Below are 18,152 nucleotides of genomic sequence, written 5' to 3' on the forward strand. Positions count from 1 at the left end.
TGTGACTTCATGTCACAAAGAGTTTGATTTATGAAAGTAGCTGCACCTATGTTTGGGGCAAAGATGTTGATTATTGTTATTTCCTCTTGCTGTATTATTCCTTTTACCAGTAAAATATGACCTTCTTTGTCTCTTCTAATAAGTTTGGGTTTGAAGTCTAACTTGTCTGATATCATAGTTGCTACTCCTGCTTGCCTTCGATTCCTTAGTATGGATTACTTTGCTCCAGCCCTTTACCTTGAGTTTGTTCCTATCTTTACTTGTAAGGTGTGTTTCTTGTAAGCAGCAGATGGATGGATTCTGGTTTTTAATCCATTTTGCCACTTTATGTCTTTTTATTGGGGAGTTGAGGCCATTTGTATTCAGCGTGATTATTTATTTTGTTTTGTTTTGTTTATGTTTTGGTGGTACTGGGGCTCCTGGAAGCCCATCTACCTCTGCGCTACACTCCTAGACCTATTTTTTATACTTTTTAAATTTGGAAGCAGGGTCTCTTTTTTTTTTTTTGTGGTACTGGGGGTGGAACCCAGAGGCTTTCTACCTCTGGGCTATACTCCCAGACCTATTTTATATTTTATTTGGAAACATGGTCTAACTAAGTTGCTGAGAGCCTCACTAAGTAGCTGAGGCTGGCTTTGAACCTGTGCGATCCTCCTGTCTCAGCCTCCCAAGTGCAGGGATTACAAGCGTGTGCCACCATGCACGGCTGGAAACAGGGTCTCTTAAGGCAGCACAGTTGGCTTCTAACCTGCGTGATTCTCCTGTCTCCACCTCCCAATAATGGGGATTACAAGCATGCACCACCATGCCCGGCTTCAGGGTGATTATTGAGAGCTAATTTTAATTTCTAACATGTTAAGATTTTATTTCTGTTTGAGATACTGTTTATTCTTCTTCGCTTAGTTGTCTGCTGGATGGAAAATATTGTTTCTTTGGTTCTGGCATTTATTACCTATTTCTTCTTTGTAGTTAATTTCCTTGAGTATTTTCTCTAGCCCTGGTTTTGAAGACATAAATTTCTTCAGTTTCTGTTTGTCATGGAAGCTTCTTATTTCCCCATCTAATTTGATAGATAGTTTTGCTGGGTAGAAAATTTTTGGCTGGAAATTGTTTTCCTTCAGAGTTTGGAATATGTTACTCCAAGCCCTTCTGGCTTTCATGACTTGGTTTGGGAAGTCTGGAGTGATTCTAATTGGTTTGCCTCTGAATGTCAATAGACCTTTGTTTTTGTTGCCTTTAAGCTTCTCTTCTTGGCTTCCACATTGGTCATTTTGACAATTATGTGGCATGGGAAACCTCTTCTCTGATCTTGTCATAAGGGAGTTCTATAAGTTTCCTGGACCTGTGTATCGACCTCTTGCTCTATGTTTGGAAAATTTTCTCATATTATTTCCTTGAAGAGATTATTGATCCCTTTGGTTTCACCTTCTTTTCCCTCCTCTATTCAAATTATTCTTAGGTTAGCTCTCTTAAGATGGGCCCATATTTCTTCAATGTCAAATTCCTGCTGTTGATTTTTTTCTAAATTATAAACTATGCGTTCATTTTTGGAGTGATCATCTTCTAGGAGCAAGATTCTCCATGTGGTCTAATCGATTGTTTATACTTTGAATTGATGCCTTTACTTCATTGATTGCATCCTTTATTTCTTTTAGACTTTCTCTGAACTCTTTTAGAAGGTCCTGTATTATTCCTACAGTTATATACTTGATTTGAGCTTCTAGAGATCTCTGAATTTCTGTGTTATTAGGTTCTGATGTTGTGGGATTGTGGGCATTCATTGCTCCATTGTTATTCCTCTTTCCCATGATTCCAGAAGTTTGTGCCTTCTCTGGGTTCTTTCCTGGGTCACTATGACTTCACTTAGGGTGCTCTCGATATGGAGTCTGTGGTAATCTCATTCACCACTACTCCTTTACTAGGTTGTATTGCAAAGTCTCAGACCCAGGGTGTTAATCGAGGCTTTGCAAGACCATGGGGGTGCCAGGCTGGGCATTTTCCCACAGAGAGCTGCGACTAGGGTGTGCTTTCTCTGCCACTGGCACTCCCCCACTGGGTTGGACTGCAAAATGTCAGATCCAGGGAGATTATCAAAACTGCACAAATCCCTGGGGGTGCAGTACTGGAATTTCTCCTTTAGGGGCCGCAATTTCACTCACGGTTTTTGAGTGCATTGATCTAGACTTGTCGCGGACTCCATGAACTCACTGCAGCCACTGGCAATATGGTGCCGCTGCCACACCCTCGGTCGTGAGGCTGGTGTATTTCTTTTCTAGTTTTGAGCTCTGTTCTGAGTCCCTGAAGGGCTTGCTGAGCTTGGCCACGGGGAGTTTTAGAAGTCCTTTGTGCTGAAAAAACTGCTGAATTACACCTGGATGTTCCACAGCTGCTCACTTCAGCTCCTTGTTTACCTTTCCTCTCTGGAGCCTGGTGGATTGTTGAGTGCACTGATCTGGAGCTGTTGCAGACACAGTGAACTTGCTGTTGCTGCTGGCAGTATGGTGCTGCTGCTGCACCCTTGGCTGTGAGGCTGGTGTATTTCTTTTCTGGTTTTGAGCTCCGTTCTGAGTCTCTTTCTTCTCTGGAGCCTGGTGCTGCAAGGGCCATAACTACATTTTAAATAGCATCAGTAGATGGGGTCAGGAGATCATGAAGGCACCATTGTCCTGGTACAGGACAGTATAAATTATTTAAACCTTATACATCTTGGTGAATCTACATTTTTGGGGAAAACATTAAGTTTATATTAATCTAAGTGAAGAAGAGAGATTTCCAAAATTCTATCTTGCAAAGCGTAAAATTTTCTCCTAAAATGGACCTTAGCCTGATGATCTATAGTTGGGTTTGCATTGCCTTGGGCCACACAACCATGTTCCATGTTGGCTCTAAAAGCCAAACAGTCACATTCCAAATTCACAACTGGAGAGGTTTTTCTCTGAAGTTCTTCAGATTTTCTGGAGAACAATCACAAATCTCCTGCCTGGAGAGATATATGACAGAAAACAAATATTGGAGAGTGAATGGTGAAAGGGAAGGAAGGAGGAGGAGGAGGGCACAGTTCACCCTCCACTCTATTATCTGCTTCCTCAATCGCTCTGTCTCCACATTGCCTCACCCGCCCTTGGCCATGCCTGGCGGACTTGAACTCAGGCCTGTGGTGGTTGAGCCTCACACAGAACGGCTTCTAGGTCCCCCACTTCAGGGCTGGGCCGCCCGGTCCTGTAGGAGCAAGGGCATAGATCTGAAAGATCTGGCAGGCTCTTCTCTAGATGCTCAGCCAGCCCTGAGCTTTTAGCTCTGCTCCCCTCTCCACCTTCTGAGATATCAGGCATCTAGATCCTGATCTTTCTGGAGATTCTCAGGCATGAGCCAGAAGTTTCCTTTCTCATCCCCTTTGCAGGCTCTTAATTTTAGTTTTTTCCTCTGCTCTTCATTAGTCAATCTGTTTAGCCTTCTGGAAGCTTGTTGACATATCTTGTCCACTATAATCTTTCCTTTCATTCTGTTGTAGAGTTATAATTAAAAACAAATTCTGGAAGCTGGGTGTGGTGGTACACATCTGTAATTCTAGTACTTGGGAGGCTGAGGAAGGAAAATCGCAGGTTTGAGGCCAGTTCCAGCAACTTAATGAGTCCCTGATTCAAAATAAAAAAAAAAAAATAAAAGTTCGAAGGTAGGATGCTCCTGGGCTCAATTCCCAGCGTTCTCCACCTGCGCGATCCTCCTGTTTCCGCCTCCCAAGCGCGGGGGTTACAAGCGTGCACCACCACACCTGGTGAAATTTAACTATTTTTTATCATAAAAATTTTTAATGAAACACAGTGGCAAAAATTTAGTTGAGAGTTGGCCCATTTATTAAATATTTAGTTTGTAAGGATTTTTCTTTAGTTCAAAGAGCCGATTAGCAATGTCATCGGTGAGATTCTATTGTTTCTTCCACTCAAGAAAGCATGTCAAGTTGGGAGTGGGGGCAGAGATCTGAAATCCCAATTCTTGGGAGGCTGAGGACAGAGGGTACTAGGTTTGAGGCCAACCTCAGCAATTAAGCAAGACCCTGTTTCAAAATAAGAAAGAAAATAGGGCTGGGGGTGCAGTTTGAAAGTAGAACACCCCCTGGGTTTAAACTCTAGCACATGCGCGCGCGCGCGCGCACACACACACACACACACACACACACACACACACACACACACTATGATGAAATCAAGGTTGACAGTGACGTTGTAATATCACTGTTCACGTTTCCAAAATTCTGTAGAGAGTAGATTCTTCACAAATACGTACAATTATCACTAAGAAATGACTTGCAACACACCTCCCCACTTGACTGAGTCATGCCTTTTTTTTTTTTTTTTGTGGTGGTACTGGGGTTCCTGGAAACCCTTCTACCTCTGGGCTACACTCCCAGACCTATTTTTTATATTTTTATTTGGAAACAGGGTCTCTCAAGCCAGCGAGGCTGGCTTCGAACCTGCGTGATCCTCCTGTCTCCGCCTCCCAAGCGCGGGGATTACAAGCGTGAGCCACCACGCCTGGCTGAGTCATGCCATTTTATTTTCGTTTTTAAAAATTTAGGCCGGGCGTGGTGGCGCACGCTTGTAATCCCCGCGCTTGGGAGGCGGAGACAGAGAATCGCGCAGGTTCGAAGCCAGCCATGCGCGCTGGCTTAGGAGACCCTGTTTCCAAATAAAAATGTAAAAAATAGGTCTGGGAGTGTAGCCCGGAGGTAGAAGGGCTTCCAGGAACCCCAGTACCACCCCCCAAAAAAATTAATAACAGATATTTATTTATTTATTATTTATTTATTCGGTACTGGGGATGGAACCCAGGGGCACTGTATCTCCGAGCTACACCCCAGCCCTATTTTTTAGTCTTGGAAACAAGGTCTCACTGAGTTTTTTTTTTTTTTTTTTTTTTGCGGGCCTGGGGATGGAACCCAGGGGCATTCTACCTCTGAGCTACACCCTCTGCTCTATTTTTTTTTTTTTTTTTTTATTCTTTATTTTGAAACCGGGTCCCACTGGGTTTCGGAAGGCCTCACTAAATAGCTGAGGCTGTCCGCGAACCGCGATTCTCTGGTCTCAGCCTCCCGAATGCTGGGATTACAAGCGTGCGCCACCGCGCCCGGCTCCCGAATTAAAAAAATTTTTTTTTAAATTTTACATTATAGTCCTACATCTTAACGGAGTATAGGATGGTAGAGGCATTCATGCACACATTACTTATTTAGCCCTTTCCCCAATTCCCACCCCATGCCATTTTATTTGTACCTATGGTTATGAACCACAGAGAGGAAAGGAAGTGCTTAGATAATCAGATTAAAAAATGGTTTTGGGAAGCTCCATAATTGAGGAGAGAGAGAAGGAGGGAGGGATAGATGGGGGGAGAGAGAGAGGGAGAGGGAGAGAGAGAAAGAGGAGGAGGAGGAGGGAAAAAAGAGGGAGGGGAGGAGAGAACCCAGCATCAGGCCCTGACTCTGGGGCGAGCTCAGGTTTAGCAGGACCTGGGTGCCTCCGCGGGTCCAGAGAGAGCTGCCCGGGCCAGCACGGCGCTCCCTCCCCGGCCCTCCACCAGCCCCAAAGCGCGGCCTTCACAGCGCGGAACAAAGCCGGCGCCGCCCGCTAATCCGGCCATTGTGGGGCGCGCTGCTGATGCGCTCTGGAAGGTGCCAGCGCCGCGGCCCCGCGTTATTTAGCGGGCGGGCGGGCGGCCCCGGGCGCTCAGCACCATGTTCCGCCGCAGCTGCGTGTTCCAGGCCGGCCAGGCGCAGCTGGAGCGCGCGGCGGAGCCCGGGCGCCCGGCCCTGGACGGCGCGCTGCGGGGCCTGGGCGAGCGCGTGGCGGCCCAGGTGCAGCGGGCCCGCGCGCTCGAGCAGCGCCACGCCGGCCTGCGGCGGCAGCTGGACGCCTTCCAGCGGCTGGGCGAGCGGGCCGGCCCCGAGGACGCCCTGGCGCGCCACGCCGAGGGCAACCGCCTGCGCGCCCGGGATCTGGCGGCCGAGCGCGCCCGGCTGCAGCGCCAGGCGGCCGAGGCGCAGCGCGCGCTCGACGAGCTCCGGAGCAAGTAAGCCCAGGCCCCCCAGGCCCCCCAGGTCCCCCAGGTCCCTCCAGGCCCCCCAGGTCCTCCAGGCCCCCCAGGCCTCCCAGATCCTCCAGGCCCCCAGGCCTCCCAGGCCCCCCAGGTCCCCCAGGTCCCCCAGGCCCCCAGGCCTCCCAGTTACCCCCAGGCCCCCCAGGCCCCCCAGGTCCCCCCAGGCCCCCCAGGTCCCCCAGGTCCCTCCAGGCCCCCCAGGTCCCCCAGGCCCCCCAGGCCTCCCAGGTCCCCTAGGCCCCCCAGGTCCCCTAGGCCCCCAGGCCCCCAGGCCCCCCAGGCCCCGTAGGCCCCCCAGGTCCCCCCAGGTCCCCCCAGGCCTCCCAGGTCCCCCCAGGCCCCCTAGGCCCCCCAGGTCCCCCCAGGCCTCCCAGGTCCCTCCAGGCCCCCCCAGGTCCCCTAGGTCCCCCAGGTCCTCCCAGGCCCCCCAGGCCTCCCAGGTCCCCCCAGGCTTCCCAGGTCCCCCAGGTCCCCCAGGCCTCCCAGGTCCCCCCAGGCCTCCCAGGCCTCCCAGGTCCCCCCAGGCCTCCCAGGCCCCCCGGGTCCCCTCAGGTCCCCCCAGGACTCCCAGGCCCCCCAGGCCCCCCAGGTCCCCCAGGCCTCGCAGGCCCCCCAGGTACCCCCAGGTACCCCCATGTTCCCCAGGTCTCCCAGGTCCCCCCAGGTCCCCCAGGCCCCCCAGGTCCCCCAGGCCCCCAGGCCCCCCCCAGCCCTCCCAGGCCCCCCAAGCCTCCCAGGCCCAGCCACCCCTGCAGGGGGCGCGCGAGGACACGGGTGTGCGGCTGGGGTCCTGGAGGAGGGCCCCACCGCGCTGCTACACAACACGCTGCCATCTACTTACATTCTTAAGTTTAGGTATAACTTACATAGAGTCAACAAACATGTTTGTGTACAGCTCAGTGAGTTTTGACAAGTGTCAAAACTTGCCCTTGTAACCACAAAACAAGACGTTATTTACACTGCCCCAGAGCCCTGCCCTTTGCCGGTTAGTCCTCTTGTCCAAGCCACAGACGGCCAGGGTTATGATTTCTGTCAATACAGTTTATGTTTGCCTGTTCTTGAATTTCACCGCAGCACGGACTCTTATATGTCTGGCGTCTTTCACGCAGCACAGTGGTTTTGAGATGTACCGATATTAAATCCTCACAGCTTTGATCCTTATTTCACTATGTTAGAGAGAAGATCGAGGCTCTGAACACGTAGGGCTTAGGGGCAAGGTCATCTCTGCTAGTGAAATGATGTGCGGGAACAGGAAATTAGGTCTAACTGTCTCATGGAACCGCACCTGGCACCTGAGAAATATGTTTTACTGTGCTCCCGCAGGGTCTAGCTACTCAAATGTGGACCAAGAATCAGCAGCCGCAGCAGCAGCATAACCAGGGAGCTTACTAGCCCCTTTGGGCCCACCACATAGCCTTGAGTCAGAATCTGTTTTACCAAGATCCCCAGTGATTCATAGTTTAAGAAGTTAAGCAATTGAAATTCTATTTATTTATTTATTTATTTATTTATTTATTTATTTATTTATTTGTGGTTCTGGGGGTGGAACCCAGGGGCTTTTCTACCTCCCGGCTATACTCTAAGACCTATTTTTATACTTTATTTGGAAACAGGGTCTCACTAAGTTGCTGAGAGCCTCACTAAGTAGCTGAGGCTGGTTCGAACCTGTGTGATCCTCCTGCCTCAGCCTCCCAAGCGCTGGGATTACAAGTGTGGGCCACCATGCCCCTGCTAACAATTGCAATTTAAAAGGCCTTGGTCCAAGGCTTGGTCTCTCCTCCCTCACAGATGGAATTCAGTGTTAACAGCACCTAGGAGCTGTTAAAGAAAAAGAAGAGGTACTCAGAAATTTGCCATAATCTAAGTTACAGAAAGATGAGTGCTTTTTGACTCAGGAGGCCACTTTAAGGGATTTATTCTATGGTATAGTCCCTGAAATACCTAAATGCCTATTAATAAGAAACAGGTTATGAAATGGTGCTTCAGGCATGCAATGGAATACTATTCCATGGTGAAAAGAACAGTATGCTATTATGCTGTTATCATTTACTTTTTAAAAAAAGAGGAGGAAAAATACAGAGGTTTTTTTTTTTTTTTTTGCATTCATAAGGGAAAAGAATTTCTGGAAACTCATTCCCCACTCCCCTGGTTGCTTGTGAGGGATGAGAGAGTAGGGACTGGCAAATGGGAAACAAATGGGAGGGATTTTAATAGAACATCTGCTTAAAACATATTTTCAAAATTGTTTAGCCATGTAAAAGATTTATCCATTTAGAAATCATATCAATTAATTTACAAATAGATGTCCTGGACCACAAGTGGGGTCCAGGAACTTTCATTTCTTGTGTTCTTTTTAAAACTTCTTATATGTTCTAATGGTGCATGAGAGTCTCATATCATATCATAAATCATGTTGACAATGACCTACATGCACACAGCACTTGGTGCCCCTCAACTCCCCATCTCCCCCTGCCCCATATAGAATACTGAGGTCAACATGGGTATTTTCACATATGTACACATAACCGATGGTAGTAATTCCTTCAGTGAACCTCACTCTTCCCCCTTCCCTCCCCTAGACCACCTCCCTGGTTCCACTGAGGCTCTCCTTTATCGTCTGGAGTCCCTCTGGTATCCAGTTACTCCTTAGCATCTGCATGTTAGAGAAAACATAATGGGCCTTCCATTTTCTGTGACTGGCTAATCTCATTTAACATAATGTTTTCCAGGTCCTTCCATTTTCCTGCAAATGACATAATTTTGCTCTTTGTTGTTGAGTAGAATTCCACTGTGTGGATATTCCATAATTTTGTAGTCCATTCATCTGTTAATGGACACTGGGTTGGTCCATAGTTTTGCTGTTGTGAATTGTGTTTCTGTGGACATGGGTATGCATATGTTACTGTAGTTCTCTGATTTCAACCCCTTTGAAAAGATACCCAAAGTAGTATTAACCAGATCGTATGGTGGATCCATTCCCAGTTTTGTGAGGAATCTCCACACTGATCTCCAGAGCGGCTGTACTAATTTGCACTCCCACCAACAGTGTAGAAGAGTTCCAATTTTCCCACATTCTCGCCAACATTTATTGTTATTTGGCTTCTTAATGATTGACATTCTGATTGGGGTTAGATGGAATCTCAGTATAGTTTTGATTTACATCTCCCTGATTACTAGTGATGTTGATCATATTTTCATGTATTTATTGGCCATCTGTATTTTTTTAGTGAAGTGTCTATAAATTCAATTGCCTATTTTTATTGAGTTATTTTAGTGTGAAGTTTTTTAAGTTCTTTGTATATAATAGGTATTAGTCCTCTATCAGGATAGCTGGCAAAGATCTTCTTCCTTTCTGTAGGCTTTCTCTTTAGACTCTTGCTTTTCTTTGACGAGCAGAAACTTTTAAATTTAATGCCATCTCATTCATTAATTCTTGTTTTAATTTCCTGAATTTTGGGAGGTCTTGTTGAGGAAGTTTCTACCTGTGCCTATGTGATAGAACTATGCCCTCCTCTAGTAGCTTCAAAGTCTATGGTCTAACTGCCAAGTCTTTGAACTATCTCTGGTTGACTCTTGTGCAGGGTGAGAGGTAAGGATTTAGTTCCATTTTTCTACAACTGGATAACCAGTTTTTCAACACTATTGTTGAAAAGGCTATCTTTAAGCTGGGTGTGGTGGCTCATGCTTGTAGTCCCAGCATTTGGGAGGCTGAGACAGGAGGATCATGGTTCGCCAGGAGCCTCAGTTACTTAGTGAGGCCCTTTGCAACTCAGTGAGACCCCGTTTCAAAATAAATAATAAAAAATAGGGTTGGGGGTATAGCTTGGAGGTCGAATGACCCTGGGCTCCATCCCTAGTACCCCCCCCCCCCAAAAAAAAAAAAGAAGGCCTTCTTTTCTCCAATGTATGTATGTGGCAACTTTGTTGAAAGTCAATTGGTTGTAAGTGTGTGGATTTGTTTCTGCATTTTCTATTCTGTTCCATTGGTCTATGTGTCTGTTTTTGTGCCAATACCATACTGGTTTTATAACTATAGTTCTGCAGTATAATTTGAAATCTAGAATTGTGATGCTTCCTACATGGTTCTTATTGCTGAGAATTGCTTTGGCTATTCTGGGTCTTTTATTTTTTTATATGAAATTTATGACTTATTTTTCTAGGTCTGTGAAGGATGACATTGGTATTTTGATAGGGATTGCATTGACTGTAGATCACTTTTGGTAGAATGGCCATTTTGAGAGTATTTATTCTGCCTATAGGAACGTTCATTTTTAAGGAGCTCTACTGGTAGTTCCAGCTAACAGCCATGTTTGGGAGCCCTTGGTATATGATATGGTAGCTAGAAGGATTACCTCAAACATACTTTATATTTGAGTTTCACTTCTCAACTCATATCTTGGGCAGGTTATCCAGTATTGTGAACTGAACATATTTATCAAAATATATTCACTGATTCAATTCCCACTAGTCCTTCTGTTTCTGGTTTTGCACAGAAATAAATTTGAGCTGGGCATAGTGCATGTCTGTAATCCGAGCTACTCAGGAAGCTGAGGCAGAAGGATTGCAAGTTCAAGGCCAGCCTGGGCAACTTAGTGGGACCCTGTGTCAAAATAAAAAAAAAAATAGAAATAGCTGCAGATATTACTCAGTGGTATTACAGGGCTCTTGGCTTCAATGCCTAGTAACATATACACATACACACAAAAAGAAAGAAAGAAAGAAAGAAAGAAAGAAAGAAAGAAAGAAAGAAAGAAAACTAGATTTGGAAGAAGGGACCTATAAATCACCTGTTGGGGCCTTCACTGGGAAGCTGAGACTGGAAAGGTCTCTTGAACTCAGGTGTTTTTTTTTTTTTTTTTTTTTTTTTTTTTGCCCTGGTACTTTGGGAGCCCAGTTTCTTGGATAACCCATTCCTGGATTCCTGTAAAGTGAGACCCAGAGATAGGACCTCATTTAGATGAAGCCATGTTCTCCAAGGCACAGGGAGGTACAGCTTATAGAACACAGATGAGCTTTCAAAGCCACACAGAGCTTTCTGCATACATTGGGATACTATTCAGTTAAAAAGAAAGAAATTCTGACACAGGATCATAATTGAGGCCAGACTGGGCACTTAGCAAGAACCTGTCTCAAAAATATAAAAGGACCAGTGGTAGAGTGGTAGAGAGCATGTGTGAGGCCCAGGGCTCTATCTCTAGCACCTCAAAATACAAACACAAAAGCAATAACAGGAGAACCTATGTTCTAGGCCTCAGGATAGTCAGGGGTTGCTGACAGAGAGGCACAGGACATCCCTGCCCCACTGCTTCACAGAGGCATGTGGACATGGCCACACAGGCCTACATATATTCCATACTTTTGGCTTGGTCATAAAGCCACACCTGGCTGCAGGGAAGGCTGGGAAATGTAGTTTCCCTTCTAGGCAGCCTACTGATCATCAAACATCAAGGCCTCTAACTCCTAGAAGAGGTAAAAAAAGGGAAGGAGTAGGGTCTTGGTTTCTTGGGTCTCTGCATTTTAGATCCCTATCATTAGCCAGGCATGGTGGCGCACGCTTGTAATCCCCAGGCTTGGGAGGCTGAGACAGGAGGATCGCACTGGTTCGAAGCCAGCCTCAGCTACTTAGTGAGGCTCTCAGCAACTTAGTGAAACCCTGTTTCCAAATAAAATATAAAATAGGTCTGGGAGTATAGCCCGGAGGTAGAAAGCCTCTGGGTTCCACCCCCAGTACCACCACCAAAAAAAAAAAAAAAAGATCCCTATCATTTTATAGATGTCCAGAAAAAAAAAAATTGACTAGGAGACAAAAATTAGGTCTTTTCCTAGTATCAGTTCCTTTATGGACTGTGTGTGTTGATTGGAGCCTCCCTGCTCTACCCAGGCAGTGTGGCATGCTCTCAGAATTCACGTCTGAGCCCTCACCCCACCCCTCTCTTAGCCTGTAGTCCTCTGGAACCAAGCCTGGGACGGGCATTTGAGGGCAACTAGTTCATTTGGGAGGTGACCTCAAGGGGCTGGGAGTTAGCAAGTGATATAGGGCGCGCCATTGAGCCAGTCACTGTGGTGGGCAGCCGGGGCCCAGCCCGCTGGTGTAGAACATGCCTTGGTTTTCTCTGCTGAGGTGGGAGGAAGCTGGGTGTGTATGCATCGACAGGCCTCGTGGAGGTCCAGGGCTGCTCCCAGGGGCGCTGACTCTGATGCCCTCAGCCCGGCTGCCCACCAGCCTGGAGGAGGCCTTTGCCAATCAGGAGTGATGTCACGGGCCCAGGGCGAAGTGCTGGCAGTGTCCACCTCAGGGCCATGTACGGCTCCCTCTCTCCCATGCTGTGTCTGTGCCTGGGTTGCAGGCATGCCAGGTGACCATCCCCTCATTCCTAGAGGGCTGGGTGGGAGGTGAGCGAGGGGGCCAGCGCCTCTGTGTTGGAGATTCCTGTTCCATTGTCTTTTCCAGTTACCCATGACTGCACCATTGTTCACACTTTCCCTGTGTGTGCGCCGGGGTAAGAAAGCGCTGGGAAGCAGTGGGTAAAGAAATGCAGAACCAGCTACTTCTTGAAAATTAAAATGAATATCTCTTTAGAGGAGAGGGCATCATTTATTTCTGATTATTAAAGGCTGATTGTTTGATCTACTCATGAAATAGTAGAAGTCACCCCACTTCTCTGTGTCCCGTTTATAGGTATGAAAATGAGTGTGAATGTCAGCTGGTGCTAAAAGGCATGCTGGAACGGCTTAACAAGGTGAGTTAATAAGCCGCTTAATTGCAGTATTGAACTAAAGCTCAGAAGCTTACCTCCTCCGTGCTTTTCAGGATCTCCCTATTTCTTTTGCTGTCATCTTCTTCCTTGACTTCTTAATTTCAACTAAGTCTTTGTGTATTTACACTCATACATGTACCCTCTGCCATTTGACATATGGTATCGAGCAAAACATAGACTACAAACCTTATCTGTTATACTGGGCCTATTAGTCTATTTTCTATTACTATAATGAAATACTTGAGGCTGAGTAATTTGAAACAACAGAAAACATGAAGTTTACTTACCTTAAAATTTTGGAGGCTGAAAATCCAAATGGCATGGTGCTGGGTCTGGTGAAGGCTCCCCTGGCATGGTTACCTCATGGTGGGTAGTCTCATTGTGTGAGCTTATGTGAGATGGAGAGATTGCATCGCAAGACGCGAGGCCAGCCCCAGGGGAAGGACCACATGCTCCATCTCAGGAAGGTCCCGCGCCATCTCTTAACATGGCCCGCCACACTGGGGACCAAGCTCCCAACATCTGAACTCTTGGGCAACACACTAAAACCATATCATAGCACTAGGCTGTCAGAATGTGCCAGCATTACAGTGACCAGCTGCTTCTTTACTATTCAGAAATACTAATCCCTAATAGCTAATGTAGAAAGGAACCTGCTTTGGGCATTGGTTATTTGGACAAAATGATACTTCTCCATTCTGTTGACAATCTCAAGAATCTTGAGATTGCTTTTCCACAGGAAAAGACTAAAGACATGAAGGAAGAAATTTCCATTTCCCTTGAAGTTTCCTCTTCTGGGAGCATGGAAAGTAGCTGTGTAGGGTGCCAAGGATTTTCAGCTGCTTCTGGAAGCCTCATGCAGGGTTCTTTGCAGGGGCAATTTCCTTCTTCCAGTCCTCCATCAACCTAACTAGATTTTTTTTGTTGTCCCCAGGAGAACGCTCCTAATGAATAGCAGAATAATCCTGGACAAGGTAGAACAAAACCAGGAGTGGCATGTAGCTTTAAGCACTGTCCTTTTTGGATCCTTTCATAGCTCAAATATCAGAGCTGGTGAGTGGGCTGCTTGTCTAGAGCACATGGGCTTCATCCCCCAGGGCCCTTCTGGGCCTCACTGTAAGTGATGCTCAAACACTCCGCCCCTCCCTTCTGTGCCCAGGCAGACTCCATTTGTGACTCCAGACAAGCACATCATAGAGTCAGAGGTAATACTGGGTATTTGCTACTTCCTAGATTTGGTCCAATCTTTGTTGTTTAGGATTATTCTGCCATTTGGTGGAAAAACCAGAACTAGACTCTAGGAAAGTAGAATTGCACTTTGTCAGTTTTATCTGTTTACGTTGCCCCCTTTTGGGGAGAGCTTGTTTCACGTTGTCCAAACCAGGACACCTGTGTGAAAGGGACACTCTCAGCAGTTATGCCAGCCAGCTGTTATAACCAGACCAAATGGGAGAACGGATGAGAACCCTTGATATAAACAGGGCTGGTGGTGAGAATGTGCTTCAGAAAACCCCAAGGGTAGGTCCATGGTTGGCCTGGGTGGGGGTGGTCCTCCGTTGTAAGTCAGAGCCAGGAATTTCATCTTTTTAGCATCCAACATCATCCAGATATACTTCTGACACCTGTAGCTCCTCTCATTCTTGTTTCTGATGACAGAAAAATATTGTGAAGGCTCTGGGAAGAGGAGCTGTGGAGGCTGCTGGTGAACGTCAGCACAGGGGATTGATGTGGCTCTTTCCTGAGCCAGGGTTAGACTCTCCTGCCTTCGAGGGGGCCACCTGTCCAAAAGAGGAATGAATGTAGGCTGTTAATAAGGTCCTTGAGCTCCTGGGGCTGAGTCGCCTCCTCTCTCTGAGTCTCACCTCCCTCATCTATGAAATGGAAATAATAACAGTCACCTCCACCCAGAATGGCAGTATGTCCATATGTCCAGTGAGAATTAAGGGACACAGTAATATGTGTGTCTCGCCTCTCACATGGTGGTGCACAATCGTTGCTTGTGCTTAGTATGGAACACTTGATATGAGAGATGCCAGCTTTGTTTTCTCCAAAATGTGGCTCGTATAACCCTGGTGGAATAGAAGATGGAGATGATTTTAGATGGTATGTGGAGGAATAGGTTTTTTTGTGTTTTTTTGTAGTTGTGAATTTTTGTGTTGGTATACAGCGTACTTGGGAGGCGGAGACAGGAGGATCTAAGTCTGAGAATAGCCTCAGCAATTTAGCAAGACTCTCAGCAATCCAGCAACTCTGTTTCAAAACAAAACAAAACAAAAATCAAAATGGCTTGGAGTATAGCTGAGATCTTTCTGTCCTGGGGATTGTGCATGACTCACATGTAGCATAGCCCCAAGGCACTGGGTATTCACGCCTGGGAGTGAACTCAGCGACTGAGGGGCATGAGTGGGTGGGTGAGTCCCACAGCTGCCCCAACCCCCAGGGCGACAATCTAGCAGAATTCCACACAGCCCCTCAGAGGGTCTCCAAGCAGGACGGAACCCCTCATCTGTGATGCTGGGCTACTCATTAACACACCCTATTGGCTCCTTTCGCTCCTTGGAATCACCGCTCAAGCAGATGGCATATATCAGGCTTTGCCTTGGGATCTGCTTCTGGAGAGCTCAGACTAAGGTAGCCCCTCAAGCATTTGGCCAGATGAACCCCAGGCCTCTTGTTTTGTGCCCATTGAGATCCAGATGAGAAGGAAGAGGCTAACCTGGAAAGCAGAACTCCCATCTTGTCAGCTGATCGGAGAGTGAGTTTGGTTGACAAGTCTTTGGCTGTTGACGTACATCCAGTCAACATGGTTTTGACTCTCAACTCAATCAGCACCCATTTCTCATGGTCTTAACTTGCAGAAGTTCATTCTTGGGTGTGGCAATGGGAAATCATTGACCTAGTGTTTGACTCTTGTTTAGAAAATACCACAACGTGTGGAAAAGCACCGATTGCTGCTGTTCTCACAAGCCTGCCACGCACTCAGGCTGCCCAGATAACTAAACCTGTAGAGCAAAGCTCCTGAGTTCTTAGCAAGCAGATAAGCTAAAGCAAGCCACTCCTCACCCTGCCCTTTGAAGGAAATAAATTCCGCAACATACCACATACATGGTATGGCCAAAGTTATCCACATTCCCAGTCTTCATCTGTAGCAAAAGTTCCAGATGACTTGAATATTTGGCTAATCTCTAGAACTCATTGTCACTAAATATATACACAGGAGGCTATTTGTTCCTGATAAAGCCTGGGTATATTTATCTCAAGGAAACTTCAAAGAACAGACTTTTAAAGTTTCCATCTCCCTTTTTATTTAAAATCCCCAGAATTTAGCAGAGTGTGATGGTACACACCTGTAATCCCTGTACTTGGGAGTCTGAGATAGGAGAATCAAAGATTCAAGGGCAGCTTCAGCAAAGCAGTGACACTCTCAGCAACCAAGCAAGACACTGTTTCAAAAAAAAGTTTTTTAAAGGGCTGGAGGTATAGCTTGGAGGTAGAATACCCCTGGGTTCAACTCTCAGTAAAACACACACACACACACACACACACACACACACACACACTCCCAGAATTTTAAAATGATATAAGTTCTACTTAAATATTTTCACTTACAAACCATTAAAAATATTTAACAGCTGATATACATGCTTTTTTATACAATTCATGTGCCTCTTAAGCTCATCTGCGAAAGAAAGCAAGAGGCCAGGAGTTTAGGGATGAAAGAGTGGAACATGAAGCTCCCACACTTGGAGATAACTGCTTCCCCATGCTCAGGAAGTCTGTGAGGCTGGAATGAGCTTCCAGAGAAGAGGAGAGGGGTCTGGAAAGGAAGAGTTTTAGAGAAGGCAGGGGTGGCAAGGCTTGAAGGAAAGAAGCTTGGAGAAAGAGCAAGAAGAATTCAGAGGGAGAGAGAGCAGAGCTAAGGTAGTGAGGCTGAGGAAGGGGACGGAGGGTCCTGGAGCTTGCCCGGTGCCTCCCTCAGGCTGGGGAGCAGCCTCAACATTTTTGGAAAGGTTTTTGACATCCAAGTTTGAGGAAAAAGTGTTTTTTTTTTTAACGAAATCCTAGCTAACTAGCAATTTTTAATGAACTCAAATCCCTTCCTTAGCAACTGGATTTTTAATGGAGTTTCTAGAATCCCTGTGAATAGGCTGTCAAGGCTGATTTTCAAAGGGTGCTTAAAACTCTCATTGTTTCTCTGGTTTCTTTCTCAAAAAATGACTTTGAATGCTCTAGACCAGTGGTTTTGAAGCATCCCTGTGCATCCACATCACCTGGAGGGGATGGAAAACCCAGATTCCTGGATTGGGCTCCAGCAGATCTGTCCCACTGGGTTTGGAATCAACCAGAGTATTTGCATTTTTAATCAGTTCCCAAGTGGTGTGGTCCAAGATCACACTTTGAGAACCACTGTTCTAGATCTAGAACATTCACAATAGTAAGGTTGGATTGTTTCCTAAAATTAGGCTATTGACCCAGATTCTCACTTGGGAAAAATCTAGATGCTTCTGTTAGTGAAGCACTGGAAATTCAGCTGACAGCACCCCGAGCATAATAAAATCACAAGCGTCTACACATTTCTGAGTTCCAGTGCAAACAAAAGAAAATACTTCCAAAACAAATTCTCCTCAGTGTGCCAGCACATTCCAGTGGCGTCAACTCACCTTTGGGGCTTTCAGGACAGTTTGTCAGGTGATGACCAGGTGCGGAAGCTTCTGCTCAGTCCCCCTTGTAAGGACAACTATGAGCTAGCCTTTTATTATCATCACAAGTGGTTTTCAAAGCTTGACTGGTTGGACCCAGGAGTGTTGTCTTGGCATGGTCCTAAGATGGAGGGGGTCAGGCATGGTGTTGTACACCTGTATTCCCAGTATTTGGGATGCTGAGGCAGGAGGATCACAGGTTTGAGGCCAGCCTCAGCAATTTAGCAAAACCCTCAGCAACTTAACTAGACCTTGTTTCAATCAATCAAACAATCAAAAAATTCTGGGGGTGTAGCGGGGTGGGCTGGGTGTGGTGGTGCCTGCCTGTAATTCCAGTCCTTGGGAGGCTGAGACAGGATGGTTGCAGGTTTGAGGCCAGCCTTAAGCAACTTCATGATATCTTCAGCAACTTAATGACTGTGTTTAAAAAAAAAAAGCAAAAAGGACTGGGGGTATAGGTTAGAGGTAGAATACCCCTGGGCTCAATCCCAAGTATGAAAAAAGAAAAAAAAAGGAGAGAGAGAGAGAGAGACAGACAGACAGACAGACAGACAGACATGGAGGTGGAGAAAGATGGTAGGCACCCCTCAGGATAGATTCCTAC

The 18,152-nt window shown here is 46.6% G+C and overlaps 1 protein-coding gene across 1 annotated transcript in view; it reads left to right on the top strand.

Annotated features, from left to right (window-relative positions):
• Positions 1–5,728: 5,728 nt before the first annotated feature.
• The window catches only part of BFSP1 (beaded filament structural protein 1), a gene marked incomplete at both ends in the record, with an annotated part of 49,732 nt that continues 37,308 nt past the window's right edge, over positions 5,729–18,152 (top strand). The window contains 2 exons of the mRNA XM_080716612.1: positions 5,729–6,063; positions 12,770–12,830. Of these exons, the coding sequence (XP_080572738.1) occupies positions 5,729–6,063; positions 12,770–12,830 (396 nt within the window). The remainder of the gene's footprint in view (positions 6,064–12,769; positions 12,831–18,152) is intronic.

This window comes from Muscardinus avellanarius, assembly GCF_963383645.1.
Source record: "Muscardinus avellanarius genome assembly, chromosome: 19".
NCBI classification, from domain to species: Eukaryota; Metazoa; Chordata; class Mammalia; order Rodentia; family Gliridae; genus Muscardinus; species Muscardinus avellanarius.